This window comes from Trachypithecus francoisi, unplaced genomic scaffold (assembly GCF_009764315.1).
Source record: "Trachypithecus francoisi isolate TF-2019V2 unplaced genomic scaffold, Tfra_2.0 Lachesis_group21, whole genome shotgun sequence".
In the NCBI taxonomy this organism is placed as follows: domain Eukaryota; kingdom Metazoa; phylum Chordata; class Mammalia; order Primates; family Cercopithecidae; genus Trachypithecus; species Trachypithecus francoisi.
Window position 1 is genome coordinate 6,769,513 of NW_022681467.1, and position 16,321 is coordinate 6,785,833.

Sequence of the window (16,321 nt, forward strand, 5' to 3'; positions counted from 1 at the left end):
GAAGCTTTTCCTCATTCTAAAGATGAAGAAGCCAAAACCCTGAAGGGCAAGTGACATATTCAAGGTCGTAGAGCTGGTCAGTGGTGGCTCTGTGACAGAATGACCCACCACCATTGAGCTATCATGGAAATCAACAAGTTGTTGCTACTGACATCCTCACCCATCCAGACTCTCCGTCTTTTAACCACTGAACCAGTTCCATCACCACCTTCCCACAAAAGACAAACAGAGAGAGGCCCTCGGCACTCAGTTCATTTCAAGACACTCAGAGTAGCACGGTGATTCTGTTGCTGCCCAGTGAGTATGGTTTCTCTATGTCGTGTTATTAGAGGGATCACAGTAGAAAACAAAAGTCTCTGCCCATGTCTTACAGTGCAGGAAACCCCTTTCCTTCCCCTTTCATGCTGTGTCTCCACGCCAACGCCATCACTGAATCAAGTATATATGAATACATTCACAGAGAAGCTTTTTACTTCCTTTTCAACAATCTTTTTAAAAAATAAATAAATAAATAAATAAAGGCCAGCTGGTTTTATAAGGAATGACATAGTCAGTCCATCTCTTTAGTCATGCTGAGCCCTTTTTAGTTTGAACAAATTCCTCTCTGAGCTGACTCAGTCTATCTACTCTACAGTCTATCTACTATAGGAAGGGAGACAAGAAGATTCAATTCTTGCCATTTTTGGTATAGAAAGGCCAGATTCATTTGCCAGCAGAGCAAAGAGTGGAATCAAATTTTCAGGTGGCAGGCTGTTGGTGAGGGTTCACACGCAAGCACAAACTGGGACGTGTATAACAAACGGCACAGGCAGCAGGGCGTAAGGTCAGAGTGATATCAAAAAAAGGGGCTGTACTCATCCAGGTACCTAGGATGAGATGAGCCTGGATTATCTGACAAATAGGAGGAACGTCTGAGGCCCAAGTGCCATGAGGGTAGAGGGGAGGAGGGGATGAACTTGGAAAGATAGTTGGGACCAGATTGTGCAGTCTTGATCCTCATGTATGTTTCTAAAGTATCACATGGAATATGAATGTGAGGGTGAATGTGAGGGTGAGATCCATGAGCTCTTGCCATGGGCAGTGGCCTGATCAAGGGCCATGCCTGTGGAGATGGAGAGAAGGAGATAGGATGGAGACCCAGGTTGAAAGTGGCCAGACCTCGCTGATGGGTGGGGTTACAGAAAGAGAAATCAAAGTTGATTTCTAGGATTCCAGCATGTGCAGTTCAATGCATGGTGGTGACAATTATTGACATGGCACAGCTAAGAGATGAACAGGTTTGCAAGGAGAATGAAACAATCTTGTCTTTTAAAACCTCATAGCTCCATTTGAAACTGCATTCAGACTCCATGTAAACCCAAGAAGTGTTGTATGGGTTGCCATGGGAGACACAAATTTATATGTGTGTGTGTGTATACACATATACACACACATATATACACACATACATGCATATGGCACGTGCATACAAATGTACATTTATTTATTCAGAATCACACTTTAAATAGCTGTGCCTAATATGTTAAAAAGTAGTGTCTATTGTATTTTACGAAAGAGTTGGAGTACCATAAATATATATTGTGTGTGTGTAATGCGTGCACTGAGATCTGAGCAAGGGTTAGATATAAGTATCCTCCAGGGTTGGCCCTCTATAAAGAAGAGTAATGGGTCTTGCCCCAAACTAACTCTGAAAAACCAAAGGCATGAAGTCAAATGAATTTAGGCTTGTGTCCAGGAGAGAATGAGAGGCCCACAAACAGTCAAACTACTGGTCCCATGAAAGCTTCCGATGGCAAAAAGCATTACGCTAACTGCCAAAAATACCCCTCTGCCTAATTTCTGTGGTCCACAGTACAGAGGAAAAGACAGCTGGAACAAGTTCAATAAGGGGAAAAAATAAATCCTCAGGCTTCTACCTTGGTGCATAAAACAGTAGCAATCACAGTGCTAATGAAATAGCTGAAAAGGCAGGTTTCATGACTGCCTTTGGAATCCACTCACGGGCAAGCAGCAGGGAATCTTTCAGTATTCTCAGAATACATCATGAGAATCAGTAAAAAGCATCCAAACCAGGCCAGGCGCGGTGGCTCAAGCCTGTAATCCCAGCACTTTGGGAGGCCGAGACGGGCGGATCACGAGGTCAGGAGATCTAGACCATCCTGGTTAACACGGTGAAACCCCGTCTCTACTAAAAAATACAAAAAACTAGCCGGGCGAAGTGGTGGGCGCCTGTAGTCCCAGCTACTTGGGAGGCTGAGGCAGGAGAATGGCGTAAACCCAGGAGGCGGAGCTTGCAGTGAGCTGAGATCCGGCTACTGTACTCCAGCCCGGGCGACAGAGCGAGACTCTGTCTCAAAAAAAAAAAAAAAAAAAAGCATCCAAACCAAAGTCCCAATAGTGAGGGCCACGTGTAGACCTAATTTTCCTACGTGCTTGGCGATTTCCAAGTAAAAGGACATGCCATCACAAAATCTATTTGCAAATAGCTTCTGGGATTCTTGGGAGAAATGGTGAAGCATCTTAGGAAATAAGGATGGGTTAAGGGCACCAAAGGTAAAGAGATGGGAAGGTAAAGAGATGGGAAAATGGGCACCAACCTGTGTCCCCAGCTTATGGCGAGTGGGAGGGTTGATGGCTGACAGTTTATTACAAATGTTCCCTAAACCAGCACTGTGAGATCTGGTTCCAAATTCCTCAATAAGTTGTTCAAACTGAAAGGGCAAGTTATCTTTGGGACCCTTGAGTTTCTTTAAACTATGAGAACAAAGAAGCACCAGAAATGGGAACAGCTTGGGAGAATTTTCAGGAGCCTTTAAAGAGGACAAAAAAGGATTTAGAATATCGGGGAAACAAAGGGGTCTTAAAGAGCTTGGACTCCTGGGTACTTACTAGGTGACATCTTGGAGCCGGGGACAAACAGGACTGCTTACTTTCTGGTAGCTGCCTCTCAGGCTGAATGGGGTTAGAAAACCAAAGTCACATTTACAAACCTCACTCCAGCCACCCTTAGTTGGTGACGTGTTTGGGTACCTTTTATATGTGGGACAGTGAATTTGACTGCTGAAATAATATCTCAGTAGATAGAGACCAATCCTTTAGGGAAAGAATTTAATTCAATAAAAGTTGGAGAACATTGTGATCCTCAGTAATGATGATGTTTGTTTAGACACTCTGTCTTTGTGCAAACGTTCAGAAAGGGCTCTGAGTCACTGTTAAACTGTGAAATGCACATGTCTTTGCAGGGCAGGGTCTCTGCTGTCCCTGGATCTTTGCAATGCCCAAGCTATCTGTACCTCTTGGAGAGAAAGGGCATGCCACTAGCATAAGAGACTTCTGTGTTCTTACTTCAACTTGCTCTCTCCTGCCTCATGAGCAGGGGTTTCCTGAGTATTTAACTTAGTCCACATCTCTTAAGGAAGGTCTGGCCCCCTAAAGTTCATCTTATTATACTTAGGACTGATGAAACCCCCAGACCCTTATGAAACCACAGCTAAATCATTCACTTACCAGCTTAGGGGACAGACCCTATACTCAGCCACCAAGATCTTAAGCACACTTCATTCATTCATTCACCCTCACACTACACATTCAGTGAGTACTTCTTCCATACAAGGTGCCATGCTGGGCATGATGAGGACATAAAGATGACTAAGGCATGGTCCCAGGTCTCCAACATCATTCTGGGAAGAGGGGAAGGACATGGCACAGGAAAGCAACAAAGGAAAGTGGGAATTTAGAGTAGAGGGAGATCTGTGCTAGTGTAAAATCCCACTCTTCCTTATAGGACGTAAAAGAAAGCTTCAAGGAGGCAATAACTTCTAGCTGGACTTTGTAGTTGAATTTCAGGGAGACCAAAGGTTTTGGAGGCCTAGACAGGAACTGGGAGCAGGAAGGCCCTCGGATTTCTTGGTGGGTGGTGAATAATCAATTTTTGCTAGACCATGATACATGGGGTTTATGAGAAGAGAAAAGCAAGACTGCAAAAATAGTCGTCACATGGATTATGGGCTTACTGAAATAACAATAACGACAATGGCCAACAATTACTGAGTCCTTACTAAATGCCCTGCTGTGCTCAAAGCATTTGGCATGGATTGATTAATTCTCATGCAGAGAGCCCTATGAAGTAGATACTGTCATTATCCTCATTTTATAGAAAAACCAAGATACAGAGAAAGAAAATAACTTATACTCTTACTTTAGGTAGTATGTACCTAAAAAGCGGCGAGGCTGGGGTTTGAACCCAGGAAGTCTAACTCTAAAAACCCACTCTCCTCACCGTGCCATGTGGACCCTCTGATAGTGGGGGAGAAGGAGGAAGGGTAGTTCCGAGCAAAGTTGCAACCTGGACGTCGCTCTCAAGAGGTTGATCTGGTGTTGGTAGAGCTAAATTTTGATTGGAAGAGAACAGATTGAATCCAGGCAGGTCAATTAGATGGCCCCTTTCTGGACAAAAAGTGACCATAGCCTGATCCAGCATAGAAGAGATGAAAATAATATAAGAGCTAACATTTCCTTGTGCTTACTGCGAGCGGGGCACTAGATTAAACATGTTACACACTTCATTGTCTTTATCTCCATGAGGTAGGTGCTAGCCTCATCCATATACACAGATGGAGACATTGAGGTCCAGAATATTAGAGGTCACACAGACAGTACGTGGCATAGCCAGGGCTTGCACTCTTGACCGCCACACTAATCCTGGGAAGTGGTGGGAGGGCCAACAGGACTTGTGAAGTCCAAAATCAGAGCCAGCACTGGCGGAAATGCACTGAAGAGAACAAGTGTGCTTTGGGACCAGTCAAGATGCTTGCTCTTCATGGCTCAGCAGGTAGGAAGGGAAACATGCGGGCTGAATAGAAAGAAAAGCTGTCGGGGAGAGGGGCAGCAGGGTGACACAGCACACCTACGGAGGGTGTGACCATTCCAGGTGGAATGTCGAAGCTGGGTAACTGGATGAGAGGCAGGGCATCCTCTCCCACTCCCCTACGTCCAAGTTCGTTCAGAAGAACTGCAGAAACTCAAGGAGAATCTGCCAGAGCCACCTGCCTCAGGAGACTCCCAGAGGACCCTCATGCGGCATCCGAATCCTCACTGCACAGCCGTGCCTGTGGGATGTGGAGTTGGGGAGAAGACTCAGGGGGAGTCTGCAGGCCGGGAGCTTCAGCTGAAGCCCAGAGGTGGGCACAGGTGCAAGTCTACCCCTCTTTTCGTGGCCCAGCTGGGTGGGACCTGGTGTGTGTTGTCACAGGCACTGTCGGTGCCCATCCTCGTCCTCGGCCACTCACTTTCTGAGTATGTTAACCCCACGACGTCCATTTGTGCAAGGGCTTTGGTGGGGCCAACTAGAAATGCTATGAGTCTGGGACCCGTAAGTAGCCCTGGACAGACGATAGACAGGAGCTGGTGGATAAATGCCCCTCCTCCTCTGCCCTGCTTGGGATCATCAGCTGTGGATGTTCTCCATGACCTGCCAGTTCCCCAGTGGGATGAAGCTCCAGCCTCCTTCTCCCCAGCGGTCGCTGGCTCTCCCACAGACCCTCGGGGCTGCCTTCCTTCTCTGCCTCACGCCCCATAGTGGGCTTCCTGGGACCATCCTCCAAACGAAGTCCCTGCCCTGGCCTCCTTGTCTGAGGGTTGGCTTGCGGGGGAGTCAGCCTGAGACAGTTGTCTTGGCTCCCATAGCTCTTCTGGTGTGGATCCTCAGGAGGAAGTGACTCCTCAAGACACTGACTACAGAACATACTGTACCAGGTTCCTGGGACAGGGCAACTTCTCTGCTGTAAGATCAGGGTTCTTGTTAAGCTTCAAACCCCTATCTGGAGTCTCTATTATATAAGGGGGGCTGGCTCGAGAGAGAAAGAGGAAGGATGGTATAAAAACAAAGCTCCCACTTTGTTTATGCTGAAGTCTCAAGTCATGATAAGCAGCAGGTCTTGTTCTGCAGTTTTCCCAGGTACAAAATTGTCAGAAAACTATTGACAAAGAGACAAAACCATTGAACACCAACATGGAGTCTGTTCTGATAAATTAGAGCAATTGGTTGGCTGTTTTATCCAGATCGATTTGCTGAATATTTGCTAAGACCAGTTCTTTAAGCTATGACATACGATCATTCCAAATAGTAGTACCTCATTATTTACTTAGCTTTTGTACTTATGTTTTTCAGAGGAAAAAATACTCCTGTAAATTGTAGACATAGTCAACACATAACTGTGTTATGCAGATCTGTGACTGCTGCAATGTCAGCCCAGAAGAACAAATAAATAAAGCTTATTTACTGTAAAAATAAATATATAAAAAGGAAATACATGAAGTGTGGGACAGGTGGATCAAGTAATAAACAAATAAGATGAAGAGGAGCATACAGCAGGCTGCAGGTATCTAATCTCCACATGTAAACATTGGTATCTAAGCAATGTGCATAAGCTCTCTATTGCAGGGCAGGGATGAGCTAAAACACAAAAATATGTCTCCCCTACCACCATTTGGTGCCACCATAAAATCAAATTGGAAACTGTCTACTTCAAAGCTCATTCCCCAAACATCTTTCTATCTTGCCCAGGCTCAAGACATTAACCAAACTGGTTGCAAATCAACCAGGATTGTTGATATCCTGATTCTGTATGTCCTGAAGTCTTCGTGGGTTTTGCATAATAATAATGGTAGTTGACATCTATGGAGGCTGTGCCTCAGAAGCAGCTCCATTTCAGTGCATGTCATTTAATTTGGATCCCAGGAAGTTCCAGGAGAGGAGCAGGGAAGTGAGTCAGGGCAGGAAGAGCAGCTAATAAAGGCATGTTACCAAGTGGGGCACTGGGGCAGGCAGAGAGGGCTTATTCCTTTGGGGGGCAGGCTAGAACATGCGCTTCCATTAGCCCAGCTGAAGCAAGAGGGAACAGGCATTAATCCACCACCAATCCCCTGTCTGTCTGAGGCCTTCTACTTGAGGATGCTGATTTCCTGGCACTTCTTGCCTGTCCAATATTCAGGTAGAATAGGATACGGGGGTCCAGAAAATGCCCAGAGTTGCAGGGGCTAGAACTTGAAAGTTGGGTGGGCATGCACAGGTAGCAAGATCTAAGAGGGGGGACAGGTAGGGTATGGTCTACTAAGTGCCAGACACTCTGCCAAGAGCTTCATCCACCTGTTTTCATGTGTTCCTCAAGGCAGCCTGATGAGGGGGGTGTTGTGTTTATCTCCAATGACAGATGAGGAAACTGAGGCTCAGGAAGGCAAAACAGCTTTCCCATGGCTACACGCTAAAGTGGAAAATTCAGGACTACAACTCAGATGGGTTTCACTGCAAGGGCATATGCTCTAAACCGTCACGCTTTATATCCAGCTCAGGTCCTAGGGTATCAACCCACCAGCAAGCCGTGGGGCCTGTGGGGCTGAATGATTAGACTCGGGCCTTCTGAATTAAGTCTCATGACCAAGGGGATGAGGCAGTGATTTAACTCACTGATGTATGGAAACATAATTTACTCTCTTTGTGCTAATCCTCTCTGGACACCAGTTTTAGCTTTGTGTTGACACTGACAAATTAAGGACATGCTCAGCACTTTTCCAAGAGTAAACAGCAAATTCCACAAGCTATTCTAATGATTTTTCTCTTCCAGAATAAAATCCCTTAACTAAACACGTCTGCCCTAAAAGTGAGTTGTTGCTGGGACCTTTCTGACCAGATCATGTAGGTCTCCTGAAATTTTAAACCCCCCTGGTTTAAATGTACTCCTATTTTATTTTTAATGCCATGGTAGATGAATTTGTTTTCTTAATTTCTTTTGAAGACAGTTTGTTTTTAGTGTACAGAAATGCTATCGATTTTTGTATGTTGATTTTGTACCCTGCAACTTTATACTGAATTTGTTCATCAGTTCTAACAGTCTTTTGGTAGCGTTTTTAAGGGTTTCCACATACAAGATCATGTCATTAGTAGACAATTTCACTTCCCCTTTCCTATTTTATAGTTAATAATAAAATGTTTTTCAAAATATTTAAAAGAGATTTTAAATGTTTTCATCACAAGTAAATAAGAATGTGAGATGATCAATATATTAATTAGCCTGATTTGCTTATTCTGCAATGTAATTGCAACATCACATTATACCCCAAAAATATATATGATTAGTGTTTTTCAGTAAAAAACAAAAACAAACAAACAAACAAAACAAAACCAAAAAAAAAAAAACACTGCAGGAGCAGCCTCTCCTGGAGCCCTGGGCACCGGTTGCAGAGAGGCCTCCTGCGCCACCACGTCCTGTTGCTCACAAGGAGGGCAACTGCATCTGAAAGGATTGGGCTCTGGCCCTGTGACAGGAGGTGCTTTGTGGTGGGGTTGGCAAGCACAGTTGAGCTGCGTTTGGTGGCATTTGCGGGGGAAGAGACGGTGAAGATCGAAAACCGAAACACTGACTGAGCACCTACCATGCCTTCCCACTTTACTGATGTGGATATTGAGGTCAGGAGAAGTTCTGGGACTTGTTCCAAAGCAGGAAGCTTGTTGGTCATATACATGTTTTTCTGACTCTTAACTTGGGTGTCCTTCCGCCTTACCAGAACATCTCATCCTGCCCTTGTTTTGGTAAGCCCGGTGGCCTGGCAGTGCCTTCTATACATCCTGCTTGTTTGGATGGCTAAAGCCAGGCCAGCCCTTGAGAGGACTGAGTAAAGCAGCAGTGTCTCTTTGCTGACAACCTTTTCTCCAGCCACCTTTGCTTCTTGATTTCAAGTTAATGACATAAACGAGGAAGGGAAGCTGCTGAATTAGAATTCATCGCTAGGCCTTCTAGGGTGATTCCTAGCCACATGTGGCTATCTACACTTATGTTAATTAAAAAAAAAAGTTAGCTCCTCATTCACACTAGTCACATTTCAAGTGCTCAACAGCTACTATGGCCAGTGGCTACCATGTTAGAAGCACAGATCTAGACTATTGGACAGCGGGGGAAGGTCTGATAGACAGCGATGGAAAAGTTGAGTCTTAGGGCCAAAAAAGTGAAAAGACATCCTTGAAAGACCAAAAAAAAAAAAAAAAAAAAAATACCCCTGGGAATGAGGTGGAAAGTGAGCTTAAATATGCAAAATGCTGGAGGAGATGGGGGCTGGGGATGGGGCCTTCTGCACCTCCTGCTGGGACCCTGGTCTTCTGTCCCCTAAGAACTGGCTACTGCATCATTATTCTCTGGCTCTGAACAAAAGCAATCTGGGCCTGGGAAAGTGCATCTAGGGAAATCATTCTTTCAGATATTAAAATTAAACAGCAGAAATAACTGGAAGGACCTCAGACCCCAGGAAACGACATCCATTTGGTGAGGCTCCTTCCAGAAAGAAGAGCTTCCTCCCCCTCTCCTCCCCCAGGCCTGAAAGAGGAGCAGTCAGCTGGGAGGAAGAGGCCCCTTTCCACTTGGCACCTGGACTCTCCCAGGAGGTGTCCCAGCCTCAGGCTCCTTCAAGAACACATCCACATCAGTCTCCACTCTTGCTGAGGAGGGGAGGGTGGAGTTGTGGAGCTGAGACTCCTCTCCCTCCAGGCCTCCTAAGGAAACCTGTATGATTCAGTCACACTGACTGGTTAAGACCTGAACCAGGGGGAGTCAACCCATAGGGGACGGTCACCCCATGGCCAGGCAGGAAAAGTATGAGCTGGGCCAATAATTAGAGATTTCTGGGGACTATAAATTAGGAAACTGACCAGTGCAGGGAGGTACTGAATAAGCAGGGCAGGTGCACAAAAGGTGACACCAGCTAGAGCCAGGGCCAGAGTGGAGGCTGAGACACACTTCTTCTGAGAGAATAGGGATTGTGTGGGGAGGGACAGAGGCAAAGAAGGAAGGAGGGAAGGAGAACACGGTCCAGGTCACCGAGGTACTCTGCTAGGCTAGGAATACCACAAAATCCAGAATAGACAATGGATCTGAAAACCACAAAGACAGAGGGAGGAGAAGATGTGACTAGCCTCCCTCCTTCCCCAGTACTCCAATCACTTTCATCACTTCTGTACCAAAGGCCGCCCTCCAATGTCAATCAGCTTCCTCTGCAGTTTTCGGGAGCAAGGAGGTCACCATGGGATTATGAGACAGAAAGCACATTCTTAAGTTTAAAAGCTGATCTAGGAATAAGAGAGAATTTGGATGTAAGTTCGTAAGTGAGGTTCCCCAATTCCCAGACCAGATAAAACTCCCTGGGTCCAGGGGCGGAAGAAAGAAGTGTGGACAGGTGTTGAGGTGGGGGACAGGGGAGACCACCAATCTTGAGATCATGCCCTGGACACCCTCACCATGGGGACATCAAAAGGAGTGATGTTAACGGTCCTCTTCCTCATTGTTGGAGAACCTCCACTTGTAGGGGGTGCCAGCTTGAGGGCTCAGCTCAGCACAAGAATCCTGCTTGGATTCTTGGATTCCAGAATGACCCGTGCTGTAGAGAGCCTATCTCCTTTAATACACATGAGCCCTTAATGGGCACTGGACACAGGAGTGTGAAGATGGAGATGTGCACAAGGGAGTCCCTACCACTAAACAGAAGGGGCCTAAGGCAGATGGCCAGGGACCTCCCACGTGGCCAGAACATCCCTTTTGCTGCTCTGAGCAGCCTGAGGATGTCCAGATGGCAGCAACCCCAACAGCTCAGTGGAGGGAAAAGTCCCCTCTGCCTGAATTCCCAAGTTTCCTACGGGACATCTCAGGGCATGCCTAGGGTTTAGAAACTGAAGATGCACATCAAAAATATTCTCCTTGATATGTCTTTCCCCAGCACATCTATTGACAGGTCTGGGTTGCTGGACTAATTAGCAGCCCTCCTACCAAACAGACTCACTTAACAAGAGCTTGCCTTGGTATGGGATACAGAATCATTTTCAAATGTGTGACACCTTCTACTCTCATACACACAGGCATATAGAAATATCTGCCTGCCAGAAGAGAGGAATTACATTAAAAATTGGAAAGCAAGGCTCAAAGCTTAGGAAGAATACTTCTGAAAGCTGGCAGAGCATGCAGAGAGTATTTATTCCTGCTGTGGAGTTTGATCTCTTAAAAGATAGACAGCCACCCACACCAACTTCAAGAAAGAATTCCAAATATTGATTATTTAAAACCTCTTACTGGAAGAGAAATGTGTAGCTTGGCTTATAATCTCCAAGATTCAGCTATTTGTGTCATGGGGATAATGAGCAAAATTTCACAAGATCTTGATAAATCACAAACAAACTACAATTCTAGAAAATTATTCACAGCCTTCTTCTTTTACTTGGGGCAGGCTCAATGAATCTATAGGGTGCAAATTTCCTCACAGACAGGAAATCCTGCTTTTAGTGTTTCACTGTTATAAAAGAACAGATATAAAGCGAGTTCTAAGACAAGTGTTTTCTTGGGGCTATCTTTTGTTGAAAAAGTTATCAAGATCATGAATTTCCCCACTAGTAAGGAAACCATACATGACAAACAGCCAGAAGGAACAGAAACCTTTTTAAAAAGTGCACTCTCAGGCTCAGGATTTTTGAAATACACGAAACATGAAAGATCCAAGGGAACATTCAGAAAGTTGAACGATTCGGGTGTTCGATTCTACAAAGCACACACAAAACAGGGAAGTATCTACGAGGAAAAAAAAAAAGAATGCAAGCTTTGTCATTCAAAGTTTAAAAGAGTGTATCAAGGGGTCAGAACCATCTGTGTCGCCAGAGCTCTACCCAAACTGAGGCTGAAGGCTGCAAGCCTCAGGAGCAAAGCAAACTCGTGGGACCCAGGTGAAAGGGGGCAGGTTGAGTGTAGGTGCCAATGCTGAGTGTGATCAGGTTTCAGATCAAACTGGAGCAGCAAGGACTAGGCCCTCTGGTCCAGATCCATGACTAAGAGCAGTGAACCCCAGGAAAAGACAGCCCTATGGCTTTCTTTCAGGGGAAGCCTGGGGTGGCAGGACACCCCGCGGGGACCCTCCAGCAGAAGGCCATCACTCCCCTGCCTGGATAAGGCAGTCCCAGCTCTTCAGGAGCCTAGAGACAATCTCCTGGGGATGTTCTGTCCTCCACATCCCCTCCTGGATATTCCCCAGGGCCCCTGGGACTCTGGGATCACCTGCCCAAACGGCCCTGAGCCTTTTTCTGTGTCCTGCCTGGGTCTTTCTCAACTGACTATAGGGCAGATGACTCTGGGTCACTTCTGGTGAAGCCTGAGCTAATGCAGCACTAACCCTAGGCAAGGAGGGACGGTGAGGTCAAGAATCTCCCACCACTTCAACGCAGCAGCTAAATCACGTGTGGTGCCTCCCATGTGAGATCCCACTGGTCTCTCCACGCTACATTCGCTCACTCTCCACCACCCACACCCTTGGTTTCTGCTCTCTCTAGACTCCCTGACTCTCACCTCTCTGTGTCTCTGACCATGAGGCTTCCCATTCCTGTGTGGAGTCCCTTTTCTCCATGCTCCTTTGGAATCTGCCTGCCCACTCTTCAAGAACAGCACCACCTGACCTTGCTGACACTGAGGTGCCTCCTCTAAGCTCCCACAGCATAGCAGGCTGTATAGACCCTCATCAGCATTTAGCGCATGGCAGGTGCTGATCATAAGTGGTTCTCTTCACAAGACAGCAGGTTCCTTCAGAGTGAGGCCATGTCCTGAGCATCTAGAAGGACTCAGCCCAGCACTACTCTGCAGGGGCTCAAGAAATGCTTTCTAGATGGCCAAGTGCAGGAAGTCTGTATTTTGCTTCTTGCAGCTTTGACCCATGCATTCATCTGTTTCCTGCTGGCCAGTCAAATGCCAGATGTTACTCTTCCAGCAGTTCTCACATCCAGTGATGTTTGTTTAACAATTTCTGAGCATCCTAATGTGCCGCACAACATGGAAGGTAAAGGGGATAGAAGGAATAATTTACTCTTGCCCTGAACAAAAAGTGACTGTGCGACTCCAGGCATTCAATGACTGGACACAGTATGAAGGGGCTTCTTTCTTGGGGCTTACATTCTGGTGGTGGGGGCTTGTATTCTAGTGGATAGGATAACAAGATTTGGTCTTGGGTCTTGGGGATGGCACCAGCAGGTCCACCCTAATATTTGTCTCTGCCCTGCTGCTCTGCCCACCTGGCCTCACACTGGACTACAGTCATGTATGTTGTGTGTTGAAGCTTGCCCCACTTGGGTCTCTTCCCTCCAAGAGGTGGAGCCAGGGAGGAGACGTGCACAGGCCTTGGCAGCAGGCTCACGGCTATTTGGGTGGAGAATTCTGAGCTTCTGTGTGCTTGGAACATAATCTTGAAGGGGTGGGCACTGGTCTTGGTCCATGAACTCCTTGCCCTGTGGATTCTAAAGTGTAGAGCCCCGGGCAGGGGCTAACAGTGGCACTGGATTCCAGTGATTACAAAGTGCTAACCTGTAGGCTCATGCCCACTCTTAGGGAAGTGTTTAAGGAGGATAGTATGCATTTGTGCCCAAGTTGCCTTTATGCCAGCCTGGAAATGCACTACCACAAACAGCAGAAACCTTCCTGGGTATCCTCGGCTCATGAAGAGCAAGAAAAATGAACCCCCTCCACCTCCAGTTGATGACTCAGTGAGTCCAGAGGGGAGATGGAGGTGGGGAGAAAGGGCCATGCAGCTGCAGGCGACAACATCTCTTCAGGAGGCCGAAAGCACGCAGTGTTTGGGACCAGAGTGGAAATCTCATATCTCAGATGTCAAAGCATCAGGATGCTAATGTCTGCCAGGGAATTCCGGATCCAACTCAGTGCCTGGGGCTCCTCAGCCTTGTGACAGGGTAGCCTCCTTGGTGCCGAAGGTGACATCCATATTAATGGCTCAGTGCACGCAACTTCCCTGAAAGGCAGGGAGGGCTGGGGAGTTGCAAAGCCTCTCCTTACTCATTTGGTATTTTTAGAGAATGTCCTTGTAGAAAAGAGACTTTTCATGCTCCCTTTTTGGGGAGTGGGAGACCAGTTGAAGAGTTGATTGATTTTACCCAGAAAAGGAGTCAAGATCGAGGTGGCCTGTGAGTCTTAAGAGGTCAAGTGTCCTCCCGGAAGTGACACATAAAGCAAGGCCAGCAGAAGTGGGCTTCAAGCCCATGTCTGCTCTGACTCCAGAGCCCAGGCTGTGCCTGCTGACCTGCTCCAGCTGTGGGTTGAAAGCAAGGTCTCTGACCCCTCTGTTGAATCACAGTGGGCTGTGACTGTAACGGTGGAAATTATACCGCGGGACTTCAAGGTTCAGTCACCCTCCCTTTCTGAGCTCTCTGGACTGCCTGAGGCTGCCACACTGTAGAGGTCACTGTAGGTGTTCTTCTCAATAGCCACAGCTGAGCCAGTCCCTCAGCCATCCCACTCCACATACCAGGCATGGGAGAGAGAAACCCTTTAGGACCAGTGGCCCAGCCACGGCCACGGGAGTCGGTCCATCTGAGGCCCTGGATTCCGGGGAGCAGCATTCCCACCCTGCTCCTTCTGAGCACTCACCACAAACAACCCAAAGCAAAACGACACAGTGACTTGGGCATGCCACTACACGTGGGGAGTTCGCGCCACAGCAGTAAATAACTAGAATGGAATTCAGGGGAGAGGGAATTCTGGGGGAGAGGGAATGCCACAGAGATGGGGGAGCAGTAATGTACCTAGTCCAGAACTTGGCTCAGAGATTTCTTGCTGGACAGCTGTCCACTCCTTAGACATTGTCACATGCATGCCTTCCCCCAAACCCTCCAAATGGGGACAAGGGACCACAGACTTTAGAGCCACTGGCTCTGTGGCAGAAGATGCTAGGGCAGTGGTGGAGAGTAAGAGGCCAGATGGGAAGAGAACAAGCTTTTCTTGTTCGCCCTCTATGTGTCAGACATGGTGCCAGATGACATTACATAGAATCCACTCAGTGAGCAAATGTTCTGTCCCTACCACATGCCAATAAGGGGTCTGGGAATGACGTCGTGTACAAAACCAAGTCCCTGTTCTCAGGGGCTTACGTGTGAGTGAGGGTGAAAAGTTGAAAAGCAAGTAACTATGCAATGGCAGGTAGCATGGAGGAAAACAAAGCAGGGTAAGAGGAAATACGGAGGCATTTCAGAAAGGCTGGTTAGGAAAGGGCTCCCCCAAGAGGGTGGTGTTTGAGCAGAGAGTAGGGTTAAGTCACGGAGTGTGGGGCTGTTTGACTTTAGAGCCCACACTCTGGGCACTAACGTGAAGGGAAAGTGCATAACAGATGGCTCCACCTTTGAAAGCTACAGTCTTTCGTCTCCATTTGGTGATGGCCCCCTATAGGGCTCGGGGGACCCCCACCAGGCGTGTGAAGAGGAGGGCAGAGAGACTCCACGGGGGCCTCAGGTGCCTCACCCCACACCCCTAGGCCTGGCCTATGGACCCTCCAGGCAGAGGCACAGAGGGGTACTTACACAGAGCACATGGAGGACCACCGCGCCTTGTCTTCTATCCTCGTTGGTGAAGATGTCATTGGGGAATTCGTGCAGGGCTAAAGAATAGAGAAAGAAAATCGTCTCAGCACAGGTGACCACATTTTCAATGCTGTAGGTCTGGGACAGCATTACCAGCCCCTTTTTAGAGTCTTGGTTTTAACATGGGGTCCATGAACTTGGATGAGGAAAAAACCCTACATCTTTAAGTTCACAAAACCAACCAGAATTGAGTGTTTCTTTCAGATAAGAACGTGGGCAACCAACCACAGTAGTGTTAGCAGAATCTGGGACTCGGCCCCACAGATATTTTCATAACACGTCATACCATCATACTTGTGCAGCTCTCACCCACTGCTTCAATCTTATGGTGGTTGTGAGGTCACCACCTGCGATTTAAAAGTGTTAATGAGGAAGCACGTGAACTACTATGTTGAAAATTTGTTTTCTAACATTTTGACAGCTTCATTTCCACACAGTCAGTTTCCATGTGTAACCTTATGTACTTTGCTGCATGCACGTGCTGTAAACTGCTTTTCTGAGCAGGGGCTGTAGGCTTCATTGGATCATCAAAGGGGTCTGTGGCTCAGACAGATTTGAGGCCCCTGCTCTAAGTGGGTCTCCATTTTGCTCCTTTTCCACTTTGCCTGACCTGGCTTAGCATGTGGGCCCCGTGTGCTATTAGAACAACCCCCTCCCTGCTCCCTCCCACTGCTCCCCTTTCTAAGTTGACCTCAATTTGTGGCTGGACTGGAATGCCAACCACAGGGATGTTCATACCTTCTCAATGTTCCAAAACCTCTCTGCCATGAGATGAAAACTGCAGTCCGTGAACTGACCAAGAAGGTCCTCCACCACTGACCGGGCCTCCTGTCTCTCATAAAATCCAATCAACTTTCTGGGCTAGGTTCTCACATCTCCTCTCCT

At 47.2% G+C, this 16,321-nt stretch overlaps 1 protein-coding gene across 6 annotated transcripts in view; it reads right to left on the reverse strand.

The window, feature by feature from the left end:
- Positions 1 to 16,321, reverse strand: part of SLC24A3 (solute carrier family 24 member 3) — a 514,808-nt gene that overhangs the window by 194,321 nt on the left and 304,166 nt on the right. For all 6 annotated transcript variants that reach the window (XM_033185487.1, XM_033185486.1, XM_033185485.1 and 3 more), the window contains exon 3: positions 15,377 to 15,453. In XM_033185487.1, the coding sequence (XP_033041378.1) occupies positions 15,377 to 15,453 (77 nt within the window). The remainder of the gene's footprint in view (positions 1 to 15,376; positions 15,454 to 16,321) is intronic.